We start from the raw sequence: 21,054 nt of genomic DNA, 5'->3' as shown, positions 1-21,054 counted from the left end.
GAACCCGCATTGGGCTTTCCTTCAGAAGTACAAAAAGGCACATCAACACGGTAATAAAAGATTGACCCTTTAGATGAATCAAATACCTCAATTCTTGCATGCCCTACCAAAGATGGTAAGAAAAACCACAACATAATGAGAGCTTAAATATGAACCCACAGTTCGATGTCACCTATTTTTAAAATAACATATCTTCAACAATGTGTAAGATATTTAATCTTCACTCACAGAAGGCAAAGAGTAGAAAAGTTTAAAAAGCTCAAATTAAGTACTTTAGGTAACATAAATAGCAAAAATCCTGAGCTGCCATGGAAAACCAAGGCACCTCCTCAACAAAATGAAGGCAGACTCAGTCCTGCTGGCCACCGCCTGTCAAGGACCCAGTTCTGAGAAATACCTGACATACATGGCAGAGAACTAGAACCTAAAATCAAAGACAAAAAGATAGCAGAACTAAACAAAACAGAGTCTACATAACACACTTGAAGATAATAGACAGCACTGGAAACACCAGCATTACAGTGCACTGTTCACTTTTTCTTCTGGGCAGCCTTGGTGACCTTGGCACCTGTTGGGTCCTTCTTGTCGACATTCTTGATGACACCAACAGCAACAGTTTGTCGCATGTCCCTCACAGCAAAACGACCCAATGGTGGGTACTCAGAGAAGGTCTCAACAACCATAGGCTTGGTCGGAATCATCTTAACCATACCAGCATCACCATTCTTCAAGAACTTAGGCTCCTTCTCAAGTTCCTTACCAGAACGCCTGTCAATCTTGGTCAAGATCTCAGCAAACTTGACAGCAATGTGGGAAGTGTGGCAGTCGAGAACTGGTGCATATCCATTTCCGATCTGGCCAGGATGGTTCATGATGATGACCTGGGAGGTGAAGTTGGATGCTCCCTTGGCTGGGTCATCCTTGGAGTTTGAGGCAACAAAACCACGCTTGAGATCCTTAACAGCAACATTCTTAACGTTGAACCCAACATTGTCGCCAGGGAGTGCCTCCTGGAGAGCTTCGTGGTGCATCTCAACAGACTTTACTTCAGTTGTCAGACCAGTAGGGCCAAAGGTCACAACCATACCAGGCTTGAGCACACCAGTCTCCACACGACCAACAGGGACGGTTCCGATACCACCAATCTTGTAAACATCCTGAAGTGGAAGACGGAGGGGTTTGTCTGAGGGCCTCTTGGGCTCATTAATCTGGTCAAGAGCCTCAAGGAGGGTTGGGCCCTTGTACCAGTCAAGGTTGGTAGACCTCTCAATCATATTGTCTCCCTCGAAACCAGAGATGGGGACAAAGGGGATCTTGTCAGGGTTGTAACCTACCTTCTTGAGGTAGGAAGAAACTTCCTTCACGATTTCATCATACCTAGCCTTGGAATATTTGGGGGTGGTAGCATCCATCTGCCAAAAAATAACAGAATCAGCATGGCATGAAATGTTTAAAATAATAATTAATTGTAAGCTATCCACAAGTGCAAACCTTGTTGCAGCAGCAAATCATTTGCTTGACACCAAGAGTGAAAGCAAGCAATGCGTGCTCACGGGTCTGACCATCCTTGGAAATACCAGCTTCAAAACCACCAGTGGTGGAGTCAATAATAAGAACAGCACAATCAGCCTGGGAAGTACCAGTGATCATGTTCTTGATAAAGTCCCTGTGTCCGGGGGCATCAATCACGGTGCAGTAGTATTTGGTGGTCTCAAACTTCCACAAGGCAATATCAATGGTGATACCACGCTCACGTTCAGCCTTAAGCTTGTCAAGCACCCAGGCATACTTGAATGACCTCTTGTTCATCTCAGCAGCTTCTTTCTCGAACCTCTCAATAACACGCTTGTCAATACCACCAAGCTTGTAGATCAAGTGACCAGTGGTGGTCGACTTTCCAGAGTCAACGTGGCCAATGACCACAATGTTGATGTGAACCTTCTCTTTACCCATAGTGAGTGACTAAGAGACTGCAATTTGATACAAATAGAATCAGAATTCAGAAGCAAATTAAATAAAAACATTTCAAAAAACAAGTAAAACATATGCAAAATTCAACACATTGAGCACTTAGAACCGATTAAAACAGAACTGCTTAACCAAATGACTCATCAATACATCCAACTAATTCAGAACTACATTTTACCTACATAAATATACTACTCCCTCTCTCATTTAAATGTGATGGTGTTTACTAAGTAGCTTAAGTTGTTAATTTAACTCATATATTATGTTATATTAGTGACAGCAGAAGAGAATATTAGAGCAATTGTTGAAAACTTAGATACAGAGAGCAACATATTTAAGGGATAAAATCTGTATAGTATTTTTTGATTCCTCAAACTACATGAAAGTTGTGTAAAAACATAATTGCGTAAAACATATTAGGACTAATGAATGCCACAAATTGAAGGAATATTACGAATAGATTACCTATAGATCAACATTCAGTGTACATATAACAATTTATTACAAACATTCACCGATCTATGCTCACCTTTTTGAGTATCTTTTTAGAAATTCAAGATCTATATTCACTGACACGCATTACTCTCTATATATGTTCGAGCTCATGCACAGATATCAAACTATATCAACTTAATCATCAAAACCTCACAAACACAAGCTATATCTCAGAGCTTTATATACTTAATTTCACGAATCAGAAAAAACAACGATAACAAAAGTTTTATAAATACATAAACGTAAATCCAGTTTATAACAAAAATACATGCCTTTTTATGCTATTTCAATATGTATAATAACTGAATTACAGATCTACTGACAGAATAAAAACAGATAAACACAAAAAAATGATTATAAATAACAGAAATGGATAAGAAAAGATATAGAAGATGGATAGATCTAACCTTTGAGAAAGAGAAATTAAGCTCCGATAGGTCCCTTGCGGCGCAGCAGAAGAAAATCGCAGGCAAAGTGATGAGGAGGGGTTGATTCTGAAGGGAAAATGGAGTATTTATACTCAACAACGATGAGAACTAGGGTTCTCTCATTGCCGCCTCTTAATTCTATATATTTATCTAAATACCCCTTACATTTTCTTTTGTTTTTCTTTTCGGTCCCCTTACTTTAATTGCATTTTTCATCTCTCTATTATTGATAATCTTTTATTCGTATGATTTTCACTAAGCTTATTTAACCCTTATAAATTAATTTAAATGTATTTTCTTCATCCCTTTACCTAGAACATATATTGTATTCTAATACGAAGTAATAAACAAATTTAAAGTAACACATGGCTAATTAAATGATTTAATAATTAATACTTCATTAGAGTTGTAAAAGATTCATAAGTAAGACAAAAGTTCATATTTCAATTAAGTGAAGGTTTAATGTGTTTAACCAATTGTCACGAGGATCAATATAGAAGTTGTCGATATTTTAAGGACTAAACGCACAAGTTTCCCATTCTCTAATCACCAGCTTTATGTTTTCTCATTCTCTCTGTCTTTTCATTTTTTTAAGGGTTTTCTCATTCTTAATTGTTTTCTTTTTTGACAATATGGTCCCATTTGGTTGGCACTTGGCACTAAGAAATTTAACAGCTTTTATTAATAAAATTAGATTTTTTTAAAATATAACATAAATAATATTCAAAATACGCAAGTTTCAAATAAATATTAATTACGTTTAGTGGCTCAAATTAGCTTTAATGGTTCTTCTCTATTTTGTTCTAGTATTTATTTCATTGAATAAAAATATTATAGGAGTAGTGTTTGATTGACCGGTACAAAAGTTGTTATTTTGCACTTGAGATACAAGCGTCGCATATATTTCATGTTATTGAAAATTGTCTATTGAGTTATAAAATTAATATTTAAAAAATAGTTTATATTCCTTAAAATGATGGATAATGATTCTATTTAGCAAACTTAATAACAAAATGGATAATTTTATTTATTCCAGGAGAATGACGTGAAAGCAGAATTTAAAATATATGTCAATCATTCAGTTATACAATGTGTTTGTTCAAGTGGGATTTGTATATAGAAAATTCTATTTGTATTAGTTAACGTCAAACCCTAAATACTTTTTTCCTAAAAGTTTGTACTTTGAAGTTCGTCTTTGTAGTTTTGTAACAACGTCTAATAGTAATAGACTCTATCATTGCATATACTTAAAAACTATGATAGATATTTATAAAAAATTAAATCAAATTGTACAATAGCTAATTTTAAAAACAGAACTCAATTTTTCTTCTTCTTGTAATATGGTTCTGGCAAAGAAGTATTAACGTGAATATATAATATGTACAAACATGTAATAAAAACTTCAACAACATAAAAAAATGAATGAGAAAAGAACTTGCCTTTAAAATCTGATCATAATCGACACTAAGTCTCAATCACGCGCTCCACATGAGTCTTTCTTCACTTGTACAAGAATATTGAAGAATCACTCAACAACGGCTTATATAAATTCGCTAAATAAATGTTGTTAGAAAAAAGTTGAGAAGTCTAGTAACTTTACAAAAATAATAAATATATCGATGAAGGAAAAGGTAGAAAAAGAACATCAATATACATGGAACATTAGATATCCTGAAAGTTAGAGAGTGTTTGGCTAAGCTTATAAGCTGGTCAAACTAGCTTATAAGTATTTTTAGGATTATCTACACGTTTAGTAAAGTTAAAAGTGAATGCTTATAAGTCAAAAATAAGCTAAAAGTCATAAGCTGGTCACCCACAGCTTATAAATTTTTAGCATATAAGCACTTTAAGTTTTACCAAAATTTTTACTATTTTATTCTTAAAATATTCCTTTTTAGAACAAAACTCATGCATCGAACCTAATACCCCCCCCCCCGGCCGCCTCTTCAAGTTTGTAATTCTCATTGACTATTACCTTTGCATATTTGTATCTATGCGATTGTGGAATTTGACTCCCCTCCATTTCTCATTCTCTCAAGTTCTCCAATGCTAGACCTTCCAAAATACAACGGAACCTCAGACCCCAATGAGCACATTACTGCCTATACTTGTGCAGTGAAGGGAAACGACTTAAAGGATGACAAGATCGAGTAAAGAAGTTCGGAGAAACACTTTTTAAAGGGGCCATGATTTGGTATCACAACCTAGCTCCTAACTCTATAGATTCATTTGTCATGCTGGCATATTCTTTCATAAAGGCACATACTGGTGCCATCAAGGTAGCAACCAGGAAATCCGACATCTTCAAGATCAAATAGAGTGAGAATGAGATGTTACGAGAGTTCGTATCTTGCTTTCAAATGGAACGAATGGAACTACCACCAGTCTCCGACGACTGGGTAGTGCAGGCCTTCACTCAAGGTCTGAATGAATGAAGCTCGATGGCTTCAAAGCAGCTGAAATTGAACCTAGTTGAATATCCCGTTGTGACCTGGTCGGACGTCCACAACTGATACCAATCGAAGATCATGGTCAAGGACGACCAATTAGGATCCCCCTCGGGCTCGGTGTACCCAAGCAGGCTTCCGGCAAAGAAGTCAAAACAGAACAAAGAAAGATACCAGCCATACACCGAGGACAGAAGAAACGCCCTGAGGTGCAAAATACCCCCCAACGATCGAAGAATAGACCGAAGCTAGAATCCTCGGGAACTTGTCAGCACAGTCGGGTTCGATAGGTACACAGGGCCGACGGAGGCACCTCGCTTGTCGGAATACAACTTCAATATCGATGTATCAGACATCGTGTTCGCCATCGGTAAAATCAGAGACGCCAGGTGGCCCAAGCCTGTACAATCAAATCCTTCACAAAGGAACCATAACTTAGTGTATGAATTTCACAACACACACAGTCATAGGACCGAAGATTGCTGACAACTCCGGGAAGAGGTAGCCCGACTACTCAGCAAAGGTCACCTCTGGGAATTCTTCAGCAACCGAGCCAAAAATCAGTTCTGGGAAAGAGAGGCGACCAAAAAGAACGAAGAAAATGAGCCGCAACATGTTACCCATACGATTTTTTAAGGTGTTGATGCCCTGCAGAAACCCACGGTCAGAAGAGCAGAAACATCCCTCACCAAGTAAAAGTAAACTCGATGCTCTATCTCAGCCCCATAACGACGTACTGGTAACTTCTTTTCTTGTGAATACATTTCAAATTAAACTTGTGTTTGTAGGTCCAGGCAGCTCGGCCAATATTATCAGGTCGAGGACAACAGAGCAGCTTGAACTGCTTGACCAAATTATGCTTGCCCCTCAAACCTTCAACGGATTCAACACGACGACCATAAGACACACTCTCAGCTATCCCCGACTAAACAAAGTAGGGGACCGTACCGCATCCTCATCACAAGCAACTGAAACGTATCAGGGCTCAAAACATCGCCGACACATTCTACACTGAGTTATGACCGTCTCATTTCTCTTTCAATCACATTCTACACTGACCTGAGTGTAGGTATCCGATCGAAACGGCCAAAGCGCTCTCCAACTCGAAGGCCTTAGGTTTCAAAAGCATGTGTTGCACTCTTTTCCTTCGACCGGGTTTTTTATCCCAAAAAGGGTTTTACCGGCGAGGTTTTTACCGAGGCAACACCCATATGCTACCTAAGGAAGATCCAACAAGTATTCTAGGCTTCTTTTGCAATCAACCTCAAATACTGTGGGGGAGGATCCCCCCAGAAGGTCACCTACTCGGAGAAGAAAAGATACGCCAAATAGGGGCTTAATAGGAAAATAATATATCGGGCCAAATGATCGAACGAACCGTGTCCGTATAAAATAACCGGGCCCTTAACAGCAAAAATATGTATACTTGTACCAAGTAATCAAAGAATACTTCCCAAGAGTATTTTGCATTTCAAGGAAGCTCGATATTTTTGCAAAAAATGGCTCCAAAGCCGAAAGGCGCCTTGAACACTCGGGGACTGCGTCAATAACTCGAAACAACACGACCCTCGGGTTGGAGCTCCTAACTTGTAAGCCCTTGATGAGGTAACAACGAGATCACAAAACAACTCCAGAGCCAAAACATCCTGAACACTCGGGGACTGGCGTCGAAAACTCAAGGCTACATGACCTCCAGGTCGAAAACTCCAAAATCATAAGCCCTCAATGAAGCAACACCAAGTTCACAAGTAATGGTTCCTGAACCAAGAAACCCTCGATGACTCGGGGACTGCCGTCAATCGCCATCTCTATCGATTTATCAAAACCCGAGGTCGTAAGGCCACATACGGGCAGCCTCGGTCTCATAAGACCTATATAAGGCAACAACAATATCTGTAAGACCTCAAGCAAGGCATGAACCACACTTGTACCAAGTATCCAAAGCTGTAAGACCTCAAAGACATGTAAAACTTGTAAGACCTTACTAAAGGCATAAACCCGATCTTAAAGTTTTGGCTATATATTGAACTAGTAAGACCCCTAAAAAGGCATACCCTCGATATAAACACCGAAACTACTTCACTCGGGACTTAAATGCTCTATCCAAACACAAATGACTCTGGTCACAAGGCTGTACCAGCCAAACTAACACGACTCGGGGATGCCCGACCGTCGCTATAAATCACAGGCCTTCAATTACTTCAAATATACTTCGGAAAGAACCGGTTAAACATGCTACCCTCTACATAGGCAAAAGAGCTTCGACCATGTCAGCTCCTAAACATTGGCTTCGAGATACTCAGCCTCCGAGCCAAAACCTTTTGAAATGCTCGATCATCGCCATATAACGACTCACAATCAAGGTTTTTTATTAAACCGTCGAAGAGTCAGGCAAACATTATTTCGAATAATCCTTATCGAGGAAATAAAGCCTACATAAAAGGTCGCATCGACCTAAGGCGTAAAAGCCATTGTCGCCGGCCCACACAAAAGTTCACACCGACCCAAAGCATAAGAGCCTAAGGGTCAGCTCGCAATTCAAAAACTTGAGGGTCGAATGAGCTCAAGTCGAAATCCGATTCGAAGGCTGAACCCAAAACAATTAACTAAATATGCCTAAGAATAAAAGCGTAAGAGCTCAACGTTGGCTTACACCAAAAGGTCGCATTGACCAAAAACGTAAGAGCCATTATCGCCAGCCTAAAATTCAACAACTTAAGGGTCAAACGAGCTCGAGTTGATACCTGACTCGGGGGCTGAGCCCGAAATAGTTGACCTAAATATGCCTAAGAGCAGAAGCGTAAGAGCCATTGTCGTCAGCTTATACGTAAAGATCACATCGACCAAGCACGTAAGAGCCTTTGGACCAGCCCTATGAGCCTCAAGGCCATACCGTGAATCTAAGGATTCCCCTCAACTCAAAGACCAGTTCACCTGGCTAAAATAAAGGCAAAATGAAATGCAGAAGAAACAAAACCACGAGGTTTTCACTTTATACAAACGTGTTTTGAAAATACTATATATAGAATCGGAAAGCAAAATCTACATCCCTCCGGGGGATATGGTTCGTCAGCCTCATCTTTGTTATCATCGGTGTCAGACAGAAGTAACCGAGCACCACGCTCGTCCGCCCTCGCCCGCATCAACTCTTTTGAGAGGCCAAATCCCATAGAACGGATCTCATCGAGGGTTTTCCTCCGAGACTTGCACCGAGCGTATTCTTTGCTCCTATCTTCACGGTCAAAGATCTTTCTCAACTTAGCTTGAGCATCGGTAGCATCCTTCAAGTAGATCGCCACTTTCTAGTCAACCTTATTTCGGCTCATTACAGCTTTAGCTCGGGCATCCACAACCTCGACCTTTATCTTCAAGAGCTCAGTCTCGAGTTTCGTAGTCATATCTATTCAAGCCAAGCTATTATCATGAGCTAAGCGAAGTTGAACCTCAAGGGCGGAAGCTTTAGCCGGAGCACCTTTCTCCGTCAAAACCTGAGCGTCCGCCTGAGCCTTTAACTCATCATACTTGTGCTTGGCTCGGTCAACCTCATCCCGAAGGCGCTCCAAGCCATCCTCCTTTTTCTGCAACTGAAATAAATGAAACATTATCCTTAGGTGCTAGAAGAAGGCATGCACACTCGCTCGGAACAAAAATTACCTGCTCCTTCAAGTAGCTCTCGTAATTCAAGCTTCACGGTACATATGATCCCGGGTTTCGAGTATCCCTCGAAGTACCTCCAACGGAAAAACAAGACAACAACGGAAGATAATCCACCTCTCCAAAACTAGAAATCACGGGCGCGGGAGGCTCAGTCATTATTTCCACTCCGGACATCCGGTCCAGGTTCGCCTTACTTCGGGCACCATCGCCCTGCAAAGGTATCTCTTGCTTATTGTTATCATTCTTTAGCTCAGAAGCTAGCGATCCTCCTTCGCCTCTAAGGGGCACGGCCTCGCCTCAGAAGGCTCCCCGATGCTTATAATAACAGGGTTAATATGCGGAAAAAGAGAGCGTTTTTCCAACTAAAAGAAGGGAAGGGAACAGATCGCACAGCACATACCGTGGTATTTTGCCTCCCACCTATCCTTAGATAAAGCTTGCCACTTACGCTCATTGTAAGTCGAGAGAGTCTCCAACTTCTGAACCCAATCTGACAGATCGGGAACTTCACTCGGCATCTATGAAGTCGTTGCAGAAAAAGGAAAGAAGGCACATTTACGGAACACCCCTTCGCCATAATTGAAAAAATGTGAAGGCACGAGTGTACCACTTACGTGTATAATTCCATTCCTCAGGGAATGTCATAAACTCCACGGGGATAATATCAACAGTTCGTACTTTGACGAATCAACTCATCCACTTTCGATCTCCATCTTCTTCATCATTAATAACGAAAGGCGTGGTCGACCGGCATCGTAAGGTTAGCAGACCTCGATGATGAAAGGGCTGGTATAGCCTGGTAAGATGGCTAAGCGTAAATTCAAGCCCTGCCTTCTCCGCAAAGAACCCCACCATCAACACTATCCACCAAAATGATGGGTGAATTTGGGCCAATGTAACCTGATACTTTCGACAAAAGTCGAGCACGACCCTATCAAGGGAGCCCACCATGAAAGGATACGTGAACATATTCAGAAACCCCTCAGCACGGTCCGTAATACTCTAATCCAGGGAAGGAACCTGCAATACCACCTTTTCCCCCCATCCACAGTCTTTCCTCACCGGCTCAAAGTGTCCCTCTCCTATCAAAGAAGTAAACTTCAAGGTATGCTCCCGTTGTTCCTGAGCATCGGGGCACTTTTCTGACGAGAAGTCCCCTCTCGAAGTAAAATGCCCCGAGCCAACGAGGCAAGAACCAGCGGCGGAACTCTCTCCTCCTTGCCGAACGGATCCTGATGTAACAGTCATGACTACAACAAAATTAGAGAGTTGGAGCAGGAATTTAGGCCAGAGTGCTAATACTGAAATAGCGAAAGGCCTAACACAGGAAAAAGAAGGGTAACTACTCAAAATGGTAGGATCTACAAAAGGGCGGAAGTACCCCTATATATGGAAAAAGCGGCGATGATCCGCCTGCCCTAGAGGCCGATTAAAATGCTGGCTGAAATCACTTTGAGAAGATGTGCCGGCGGGACTGCCTCGGTCACTTTGGAGCCGTGTCACCTATTTGACAAATGTCGTGTGACATTTTGGGGTCGGAGACCCCCGCACCGAACAAGTCCAAAGATGGTACCTGATCTCGAGGACCTCCATTAGAAAGAAGATAGGCTCTAGAAAGCCATTGGTATCATCGCCAGTCCCGAGATGGTATCCGATCTCGAGGATCTCCATCAAAAAGAAGATAGGCTCCAGAAATCCATTGGCATCATTGCTAGTCTCGAGATGGTACCCGATATCGAGGACCTCCATTAGAAAGAAGATAGGCTCCAGAAAGCCATTAGCATCATCACCAGTCCCGAGATGATACCCGATCTCGAGGACCTCCATAAAAAAGAAGATAAGCTCCAGAAAGCCATTAACATCATTGCTAGTCCTGAGATGGTACCCGATCTCGAGGATCTCTCCAAAGGGCCTTCGATGTCATTGTAAGACTCAAGACGATACCCAAATTTGAGGGCTACTCTCAAGAAGGAAATAAGCACTTAAACTCTACCCAGATGGCTTGGCCTCGGGGTGCCATCTAAATCCGGGTGAACCCTAGACCAAGGATCTATCTACAATGCCTTAAGGTTGTCTACGCTAACTTCAAAGCAAGTTTCCAGGTGGCTCGGGTTTGAGAGAACCCCTACTCGGGGACTGCTCTCGAAAGCCTCAAAGCAGTCTCTATCCTCGGGCCTCAAAGCAAATCCCTCCTTGAAATTAGGGTCCCAACGACCCGAGTTTATCAGTCCAATCCCGTCTTGATCTAAGGAATGGCAAAGGGTTTTGTGGGGAGCCGCGTTAATCAATCAAAAGTTAGAAGAAATACTCGCACCCAGGCTCTACAGTTGCACCGATCGGTAGGGTCATACACTCAGACTCTTCACAAACATAGATAAAGGGAAATATAACATATATCAAAAGATAGAATTGAAGAAACATCTTTATATTCATAAATACTTGGTTACAAAGGCCTACGAGGGGCCCTTTCATATGATTACAAAAACCCACGAGGGGTCCTTATACAGAAACAAAGAAGCAAAAAGGTGCACATATAGTAAAAGCCTAGAGCCTAGCCTATTCTCGAGGGTGCGTCCTCGGTGGCAGTATCTTCGAGCTCCATCTCCCCGGGAGTCTCATCTCGGTCCTCCAGAATAATATCTCCGAGGGCGAAGATGAAGAAAAGGAAAGTTGTGGAGAAGAGCAAAGTGACGCAGAAGAAGCAGAAAGGAACGAAGAAGTGGCTGGGTGAAAATTTTGGCTAGTATGATTTCGCCAATTCTACTATTGTAAAGCCACTTCTTTGGACGTTACCCCAGTGCGGGATGCAACAGTTAGTATATAGTACCACCTCATTCCACGGAAAGTAAAAAAAGTGAAGCGCCGCACCAGGTAATCGGGGGAGGTGAGCAGTGGTGTATAGTCCGAACTCCCTCGTGAGTAGCGGTGTAGAGTCTAAGTATTTTCCTGAGTCGGGAGAAATCGATCCCCCTATATCCTCGCCTAGAGCCAACGACGACAGCAGTAATAATAACAACAATAACAAGTTGGTATAATCTCGCTCGGTAGGGAAGAGCCCTAGGAAAAAACCATAGCATAACCAATGAGAATGCCACCAGAAAGCCTTGAGGCCACGGGCCTCGGACATGGGAAATGACAGCGGATAAGGATGGAGAGAAGAAATGGGAGAAAGGTTGATTGAAGATCACTTGAACAAAAATTTGGTTCCAGGAGGCTCCCATTTATAGGAGGAGCGACAGCGTAACTAATGGCGCCATTATTGTCTTTGAAAGACGTAATAGCAGGCACATTTAATGCATCCTTATGAGCTGAACCGGCGGTGACATTGCCGCTTTGAAGAAGAAATGGTAATGCTTTGAACGATTTTGGAAAGATGAAACGGCGGGACATCTCGGTTGTCACGGAGGCTTGCGCCATCAGTATGACGTCATCGCTGGAGATTCGGAAAGATAGTTATCAAGGTCGTTTCCTATTGTTCAACTCTAAGAAACGCGGGGACTATCTGTATACGATAAAATCAGAGGGTCCAATTTTCCATCGTTATAACATCTCGAAGGCTCAAAATCACAGTCAATTTTCATCCCTCAAGGTCCATCGACGCTCAACCTCGGGGCAGTATGAGATCGACGGTTATGGAAAGAAAGTGGGGAATTCCCAAGGCATGAAGCTAGAGCCAACAAAGTCTGCCAGGCTAATCTGAGCCCATATCGTGGCATTAACTAGCTGTCACATCTACATATCTTTGTAATAAATGCACTTGTACTATGTTGGGATTCCCCCTCTTATATAAAGAGGATCCATGTCATTTTGTAGACTTATGTTGCTCTATACTAAATGTAAGCACGTGATTTTTGCCCTATATGAGAATTACTCCCAAAAGAATAAAAAATAAAATGATTTTTCTTGGTGTGCAATTTTGTGGTATTTTTGTGTAATTATTTGTATGTTTATCTGTGCATGTTTATTTGTTAAATTATTAAAAATACAAAAATATGTCGCATTTTGCATGTAGGATTTAATTACACAATTGTTAGTAATTAAGTTTGTTTTACAAAAATTAAAAATTACAAAAATAAACATCTTTTGCATTTTTAGCATTTAATGTCCAAATATACAATTTTATGCTTAATTACTACTTAATTGTGCGTTAATTGTTATTGGGAGTAAATTTGCGTTTTTATAACTTAATTTAGTTCTTAATAATAAGTTTAGTATTTTTATAATTTAGTTTTAGAAAAATAAAAGAAGAAAAGAGAGCAAAAATATAAAGAAAGTCGGAATTGGGCCTCTTCTTCGATTTCAAGCCACAGGCCCAAAAAATGGCCCAATCTTCCCTACGACCCAGTCCATTTCGAACTGGGTCGACCCAGTCCATAACCCAAAAGACCCAAACCCCTTTGTCTTACATTTTACAAAACAAAACAAAAATTAAAAGACAAGAAACCCTAACACTAAACCAATTTTAAATTAGTAATTAATATGTTATTTTTGAGTATGTAGAGATTGACTTCATAATTATAGACAAACTTAGTAATTATAAAGATGTAGTCATTAAAGGGTATTCATAAAATAAGGGAGGATCTCGCTAAAAAATAAATAAATAAATATAAATAATACAAAAAATTGCAGTCCTCCAATCTTATTTATTTATTTTTTTTAATATAAGAAAATACCTAGATTCCGAGATGGGCGATTTAGTAAAATTCACAGTCCTACCTAATAGTATCATAACGCGTAGTATTTTGGCGCATATTTAATAAGGTTATTTTCTTAAATACGGGTGTACATTTATGTAACCCAAATCACGATCTTGACGAAGTCAAAATGCGTCAACAAATCACGTGTGCACTGGTTGTGGCGTGGTTCGAGATGCGTTTTCACGACGTTGCAATTTTGTATAAAATAAATAATGATAAAAGCGGTTTTAAAAGTTAAATTTGCATATAAGTTCTTAATTGTTTAAAATCAGATAAATGAGCCAAATATGACAATTGAGCGACCGTGCTAAAACCACGGAATTCGGGAATGCCTAATACCTTCTCCCGGATTAACAGAATTCCTTATCCGGATTTCTGGTTCGCGGACTGTAATACAGAGTCATTCTTTTCCTCGATTCAGGATTAAAATTGGTGACTTGGGACACCCTAAATCTCCCAAGTGGCGACTCTGAAATAAATAAATAAATCCCGTTTCGATTGTCCTTTAATTGGAAAAAACTCCTTGTACCCTCGCGGGGGCGGAAAAAAGGAGGTGTGACACTAAATATACTAGAACATTCTCTTTGCTCTCTAACACATTCTCTTGGTCTCGTTATCTCATTTATTGTTCATATTTATTGTGTTATATCTATTGTTCTTTATTTATTTCTTATTATTGGCCATAAAGAGCCGTCTTTGATTTATTGATAACTGTTAGTCTCCATCGATCATCTTCGATAACTCCCAGCCGAGCCCCAGACTCGACCCCGAGACCCTCGAATAGGCAAGTTCGAGGCCCCTATTGGCAGCGATTCGGTTTGATTAACACCTCGTTCTTAAGCTCTTATTTTGTTTCTAAGTCTTTCACATAGCATAAACTGCCTAACAACTAGCATAAAAATAGATCACGTATTTTTAGAACCACTAAATCAAATTTAACTATTATTACCATTTTCAAGGTAAACACACGGGCTGAGGATGATTCAGAGGAAGTGCAATATGATGGTTACCCTAGGATCATCATCGTGCCTGAGGGAATGTGTAAGATTTATCTGTTACTTATTTATTTTTTATTATCCAATTAGGAGGCTACTGATAATTTTTTAAAGCCTTATACAGTAAATACCTCTCTATACAACATTCCTATATAACAACCATTCATTATAAAAGCAATTTTTTTTTGAAATTAATTTTTATATTATGTTGTAATATATTTCCTCTATAACATCGCTTCAATATAGCAGACAGAAAATAACAGAATAAATGAGGCTATTATAGAAAGTTTTGACTATAATCTTGTTTTTCTAACTATAATCAATTTAATTTATTTAACATATTTTATTTCATTTTCAGGGAAAAAAATATAGAAAAATGAATCAAGATGTGTCTTTTAGGAAGACTCATATTCGGGAGAAAACGAATGTCTGGGATTCAGATAAGTGGGTCGAGGACGCGGCTAAGACTATCTATGTAAGGTTTCAAATTTCCTGAAAGTTATAATTTGTCTTTATAATACTATTGATATACTAATTTTATATTTTATATGTAAGGTTGCTATAAAAGTAGCTTGGGGGAGTTCTAACATAGTCAGCTAACAACTGATTTAGGCGAGCCATCAGAACCTTTGGACGAGGATGCTGAAAGAATTTGGTTGGATATTGTTGGTGGTCCAAGAAAGAGAATATCATACGGCCTTTATGAGAAAGTATTTCGCCGTTACAAATTTGAATTGTTGTTACACTTTGTACTTTAATATTAGGACGATTCGTAGTAATCCATATGGGCTTGAAGGGATTAAGACCATTCATGAGATTATAGAGGATTTATGACTATGTTATTGTAAGACCCTGTAAGTTTAATAACATTGATACTGTTATATACGTTTGATGTGGTATTTTAAGTGGAACATTTTTGTAAAAAGTTTGAAAAATATAATTTTTATAATGTTATTAATATTACTACTTCCGAATATGCTTTAAATTATATACATAATATGAGAAAGTTTATGAGATTTTCTTTATTGTAAAAATGAAAATTATTTTTTTACAAGAAAAGAAGGTCATCTTTTTATCATTTTAAGAATGAAACGTACAACAATTTGTACTCTTTATATGAGATTAGAAATATTAGAAGTTGAAAAAAAAAATATAATTTTATATGGATGTTTTAATAATAGTGTATGTATTGATTTTTATATGGTACCACACGACCATGATAGTAAAGTATATTATAGTAAGGTATATAAAGTGTGTTAAAAGTGATTAGTATTTTTAGTAATTTTGGATAATTATAATTATGTAGATAATTGATTAATTAGTGATTTGAGTGGGAAATTAACAAATTAATTAAAAATAAGTGGATAATTATTGGTGGAAAAATCACCCTTCAAACGTGGCAACAAGGGATAATGTTTGACAAGACCAAACCATAACTCTTTAGTTTATATAGTATGTGGCATATTTAGAGGAAATTGTGGCTAAGTCATCTCTTAAGTGGGGCCCGCAACTTATAAATTTAAGAGGTCTTATTATCTTGTTAAAAGGATGATGCTATTTTCTAAAATGGAGGGCTCTATCTCTCGTAGCAGCAGGAAGAGCAGTGCATGCATAAATGCAGAGACGGATCCAAGATTTGAGGCTTATGAGTTTTTATCGTAATTTTAAATTAATATGCAATAATAACTGAGTTCACAGTCAGATACTTACCAATATTTAGTGAGTTTCTTAATATAAATACAAGGTTTACGCAAGAATTTCCCGAAAACCCGTAGTCTATGCACTAGATCCGCCCCGCATAAATGTTATATACTCTTTCATTTGGAATGTTTTCCTTGGTAACATTGTCTCCAGTTCTGTTATTGAGAGATTAAACAAAATCTTTAAGGATGTAAACAATCTACTTTCAACGGTTGTGCCGTCAACGGAAAGGAGTGACTCAGCTAGTCGCCGGATATCTTCTGAGTGTTGTATTAATTTTATTTTCGTACATTGCTCCTCCATTGATGATGCTAAGATTTGCTAAGTGCCGGAGGAATTTTCAAAAATGAGTCCATATGAAACTTCATAATGTTACAACTGTATTAGTAAAAATTAGACTCGTCATGTGGGTCTATTAAATGGCGACATGTGTCAATGAAGTTTGAAGAAAAGTGAAGAGTGATATGTAAAAATGATATGTGAAACACCCCTGGGACCGAACATACTCATACCGTGCTTGTTAGCTCCGGAACTGATCATCATAAAATAGCCTAGATCAGGCGTGGGAGAATATCTCATAATTACAAATGAGGAATGAATAAATTAATCCCGGATTATATGGGATTTACCATCATTACACCATCAGTTACAAATCAATTATTAATAAATGCAATAAATGATTGTAACGGTCAGAACAAGGCAATCAATTACGAGATTGACTCAACAGGCACGGGATTGACTCAACAGGCACGAGATTGACTCAACAGGTACGAGATTGACTCAACAGGCACGAGATTGACTCATTAATTACGAAATTAACTCATCAGTTATGGAATTAACTCATCAGTTACGGAATTTCAGCGTTTATACAACTGTTACAAGTCTTCCAAAAGTAATGGATGGATCGAGTAAATGCTCATAATGAACCCAAAATTCAAGGAGACTAGTTACTTAGATTTAGCCCTATAAATAGACATACTTTCTTCTCTACAATTCTATACATTGTAATTCATAGCATCTTACTCCCAAGTTAGCCATAATTCGGCCCTTCAAGCTCTGTTCGGCTCATTATCCTATCAAGGATCATTCAATAAGAATTCTTTCTTCTCTGCTTTATTTTTATTATATTATCTGTCATTGAATTTATTTTCCACTTCTCTATCACATTGTATTAACAAAAATTTATATCTTTCGGATTGAATCGGTTGCTTGTGGCCCGTCATATAAAATTATTGCTTTGACCTTGAAAACCATTTTTTGGGTTAAACAGTTTGGTTCTGTTACCGGGAACTCAAGCAAATTTGCTATCCATCCAAATATAGTAACAATTTTTGTTAATATTCGCTTGTTTTCAGTTTAAACCTTCATCATGGTCGAAATTTACCAATCAACACAGTTGAGGACAACCAAGTTGGAGATGGCGTATCATGCAAAATAAAAAGGGAAGAATAGCCATGATAATGATATGTAAGTAACAAGCAGAGAAAAATAGAGAATGTACATCGATATATTGGTACCGCAACTATCTGTACCAGAGCTGATTATAACGGATATGTACGAAACAGTTCCGGAACAGGAGGTTCAGACCAGGTAATTTTAATTTGCAAAATTTAGTTCTAACCTTACAAAAACAGATCAACGAACAGAACGAGCGGATAGAACACCTCCGGGAATTCCTATCTATCCTACGAGAATGATATGCATAACCGTTGCAGCACTAGAATTTAAACAGAAGAAGACGCGGTAAGTCGAATCAACAGTAATAAGTATCCAAAAACAGGTTCGAAAACCAAATCGAGGTAATTCCGGATATGATTGAAGGAGTCATAAGAATAATGCCAGACCTTCCCGGAACTGAGAAGTAAAATTTACATTCGATATAATACAAAGCTTCGAATAGAGGAAGACACGTTCATTCAATTGAAAGTCAAAACAGGTCCGGAGATCAAGTGGATGTGATTCTTGGGTAATTCGAATCTAAATGCAAAAATCTAAAAAACAGGTCCTAGCAAAGAGATACGAGATTTTCTTCACGGGCTGGAAAAGATCCGGCTCTACCCGAACAGGCAAGGAATTACCTTGCTAAATTGTAAAATTTCACAGGAGAAGAATGAAGATTAGGAAGAACATGGGTAAAACACCTAGAGATTGCTTACAAAGACACTTCACCTAACAACTGAAAAAGAAGAGATAGTTGCGGGATGGAATAGACACGAGGAAGGAAGGTTCATTAATAACCTTGGACAATTATACAAATATTTCGGAAGCAATCATTGAACCGAAGGCATCAAAAGCCACGAGCTTAAATACTGAAGAACTAGAAATTATCATTGACTTCCCAAATAGGAAGGTTTACATTGGTCGAGACTCGACACCGAATTTAAAGGTAAGGTGATTAAACTTTTACATGCTAACAAAAATTGTTTTGCTTGCCTCCATGCTAACATAGCAGGTATACCACCAGAGGATAAGTTTTATATGCTCAATATTGACCCGCGGTATAATCCGGCCAAGCAAAAAAAGAAACTAGATTCAAATCATAAAAGATAAAGTTACAGATCTTCGAAAGATCGGTTTAGTCCGAAAAGTCGAATCATTCGAACTTGCTATCTAACAACAACGCATCATTACTTTCAAAATTCCGAGGAGAAAGATGATTGCCGGTACACCAAATTGTCTCGGATGTCTCGGTAAATGTAATTTTAATTCAAGAAGATAAAGGTACACATTCTCCTATCTATTATAAAATGCTCTTATATACGGAAACTACATATCTATATTTTGATAAGTTGGCATTAATTGTAGTTTCCCTAAATCTAAGGCCTTATTTTCAATGTCATTCAATTCCCGTGGTCACTATATTTTTATTACGCAATATTTTGCATAAACATGAACTGTCAGGAAGGCTAGCTAAACGAGTAGTCGAACTAAGTGAATATGATATTGTTTATCATCCACGTACGACTATAAAATCACAAATTTAGCAGATTTCATGATTAATCTTAGCTCGAACATATTACCTGAACATGTTATTTCTGGGATAATTCTCGGGATCTGGACCTTCTACACAATTAGGTCCACAAGTACTAAACTTCCCGAGTTAGGGGCAATGCTTAATGCCTATCAGGGAAAGTAGTTAGATTATTCATAAAAGTTATTTTATTACTAACAACAAAGCCGAATATGAAGCATATGCTACAGGGCTTAAATTAGCTTGGGGACTCAGAGCAAAAATATTGATTTAACGATTGATCAAATCCAAGAAAACTATGCAACCCAAGAAAATCGAGCTAAATATCTAAGCCTTTCTTAATGGCTAATTGTATTATGACTCGGATCGATTATCCCGTAAATCTCAAATATTATTTCAGACATGTGTCCCTCTCTACTTGGAAATATGTTCATATACTCCAATTTAGATTCAAAATCCAATCAGATTAAATGTCTCTTCAGGACAAATCTACTAAGATATATATTTATTTGGGATCAATACTCCCTCAAACTCAATGTCTTACCGGGGTCAATACTCCTATAATTTTAATGGGGTCAATACTCTTGTAAATCCTACCGGGATTAATATTCCCTCAGACTAAAAGTCTACTCGGATCAATCGATCCTATTTTATGTCTAAATGAAAAGGAGACATCCTCTTCATAGCATTTAAAGTATATAAAAGAGCTCTCTTTCATATAAAAGTTAGACACCCAAAGGTGCAACATTAAGATATCGCACATGTAACGATGCATCCAAATATATATTTTAAGTCTAAAAGACTAAGTGTGAGCACTCAAATAATTTTTTAAAGTGCCAAGAAAAATTAGTACTCGGATAAATTCTCTAAAATATCAAATGATGATATTAGACCCGAAAGACACGAGGAACACTGTATTAATTTCGGTCTAGGTTACAACCCTTTTGGTAAAAAAAAAAGGGGTTAAGCAGTCATCATCTAAATATTTACCTCCGAGTCCCGTATGTTTTTCCTTTTCAGGAAATGGACCACGTGGAAGGAATAATCAAATGCTCTAGATTTCATACTTCGAAACTCTAACACTTGGAGACTATATATATGGAAGGCAAAGAAGACTTGAAAATTCAAAATTCAAGTCAAGCCTAAGGTTTACCCAACAAATCGAAAATTAAGAGCAAAGTCACGAGCCAAAAACACATCCCTTGACTCGAAAACCTTTGAAAACATATTCGTAAATATAAACGAATGTTTCAAAAAAGGTTAAAGGCAGAATATTAGTTACGGGTAAAAATGCACATCTTTGTACTTACTCAAAAACTGTTGTAGCTGAAAACAATTACGGATGAAAAAGCATTACCCTTGTATTCATTTGAAAACTGTTATCAATAAAAATAGTTATGAGTAAAAATTCATACCCTTATATTTAAAACTGTTGTAAACAAAAATAGTTATCTCCTTGTACTAATTCAAAAAAAAAACTGTTACAAAAGAAAAACAGTTACGAGTGCAAGCTTATATCGAATCTATTAAAAGAAAAAATAGTTGCAAAATGAGTTATAGACGATACACAAACACATGTGAAATGTTATGAAAGTTAAATGTAAAAACTTTCTTCAAAACATTGTTAAAGCAAAACATGTGAAAATTCCTATCTCTCTTTTGTATATTTACACCATTATGAAGTTGAGACGTCTT

The 21,054-nt window shown here is 38.3% G+C and overlaps 1 protein-coding gene across 1 annotated transcript; it reads right to left on the bottom strand.

Moving 5' to 3' along the window:
- Positions 1–241: 241 nt before the first annotated feature.
- LOC104214738 (elongation factor 1-alpha-like) lies at positions 242–3,006 on the bottom strand. The gene is made up of 3 exons (XM_009764446.2): positions 2,871–3,006; positions 1,492–1,970; positions 242–1,412 (listed from the first exon to the last, which is right to left on the bottom strand). The coding sequence occupies exons 2-3, from the start codon at positions 1,951–1,953 to the stop codon at positions 531–533; spliced, it is 1,344 nt and encodes a 447-aa protein (XP_009762748.1). The 5' UTR covers positions 1,954–1,970; positions 2,871–3,006; the 3' UTR covers positions 242–530.
- Between the last annotated feature and the right edge of the window lie 18,048 nt (positions 3,007–21,054).

The sequence above is a fragment of the Nicotiana sylvestris genome, chromosome 2 (genome assembly GCF_000393655.2).
Source record: "Nicotiana sylvestris chromosome 2, ASM39365v2, whole genome shotgun sequence".
Classification (NCBI taxonomy): Eukaryota; Viridiplantae; Streptophyta; class Magnoliopsida; order Solanales; family Solanaceae; genus Nicotiana; species Nicotiana sylvestris.
The sequence above is the reverse complement of the archived record's forward strand: the minus strand, read 5'-3'. Positions and strand labels throughout refer to the sequence as shown.

Bases quoted from the DNA above. Each gene is read 5' to 3' on its own strand.
- LOC104214738 (XM_009764446.2), bottom strand. From the start codon at position 1,953: ATGGGTAAAGAGAAGGTTCACATCAACATTGTGGTCATTGGCCACGTT. The intron at 1,413-1,491 runs GTTTGCACTTGT...ATTTTTTGGCAG, and splicing joins TGATTTGCTGCTGCAACAAG to ATGGATGCTACCACCCCCAA.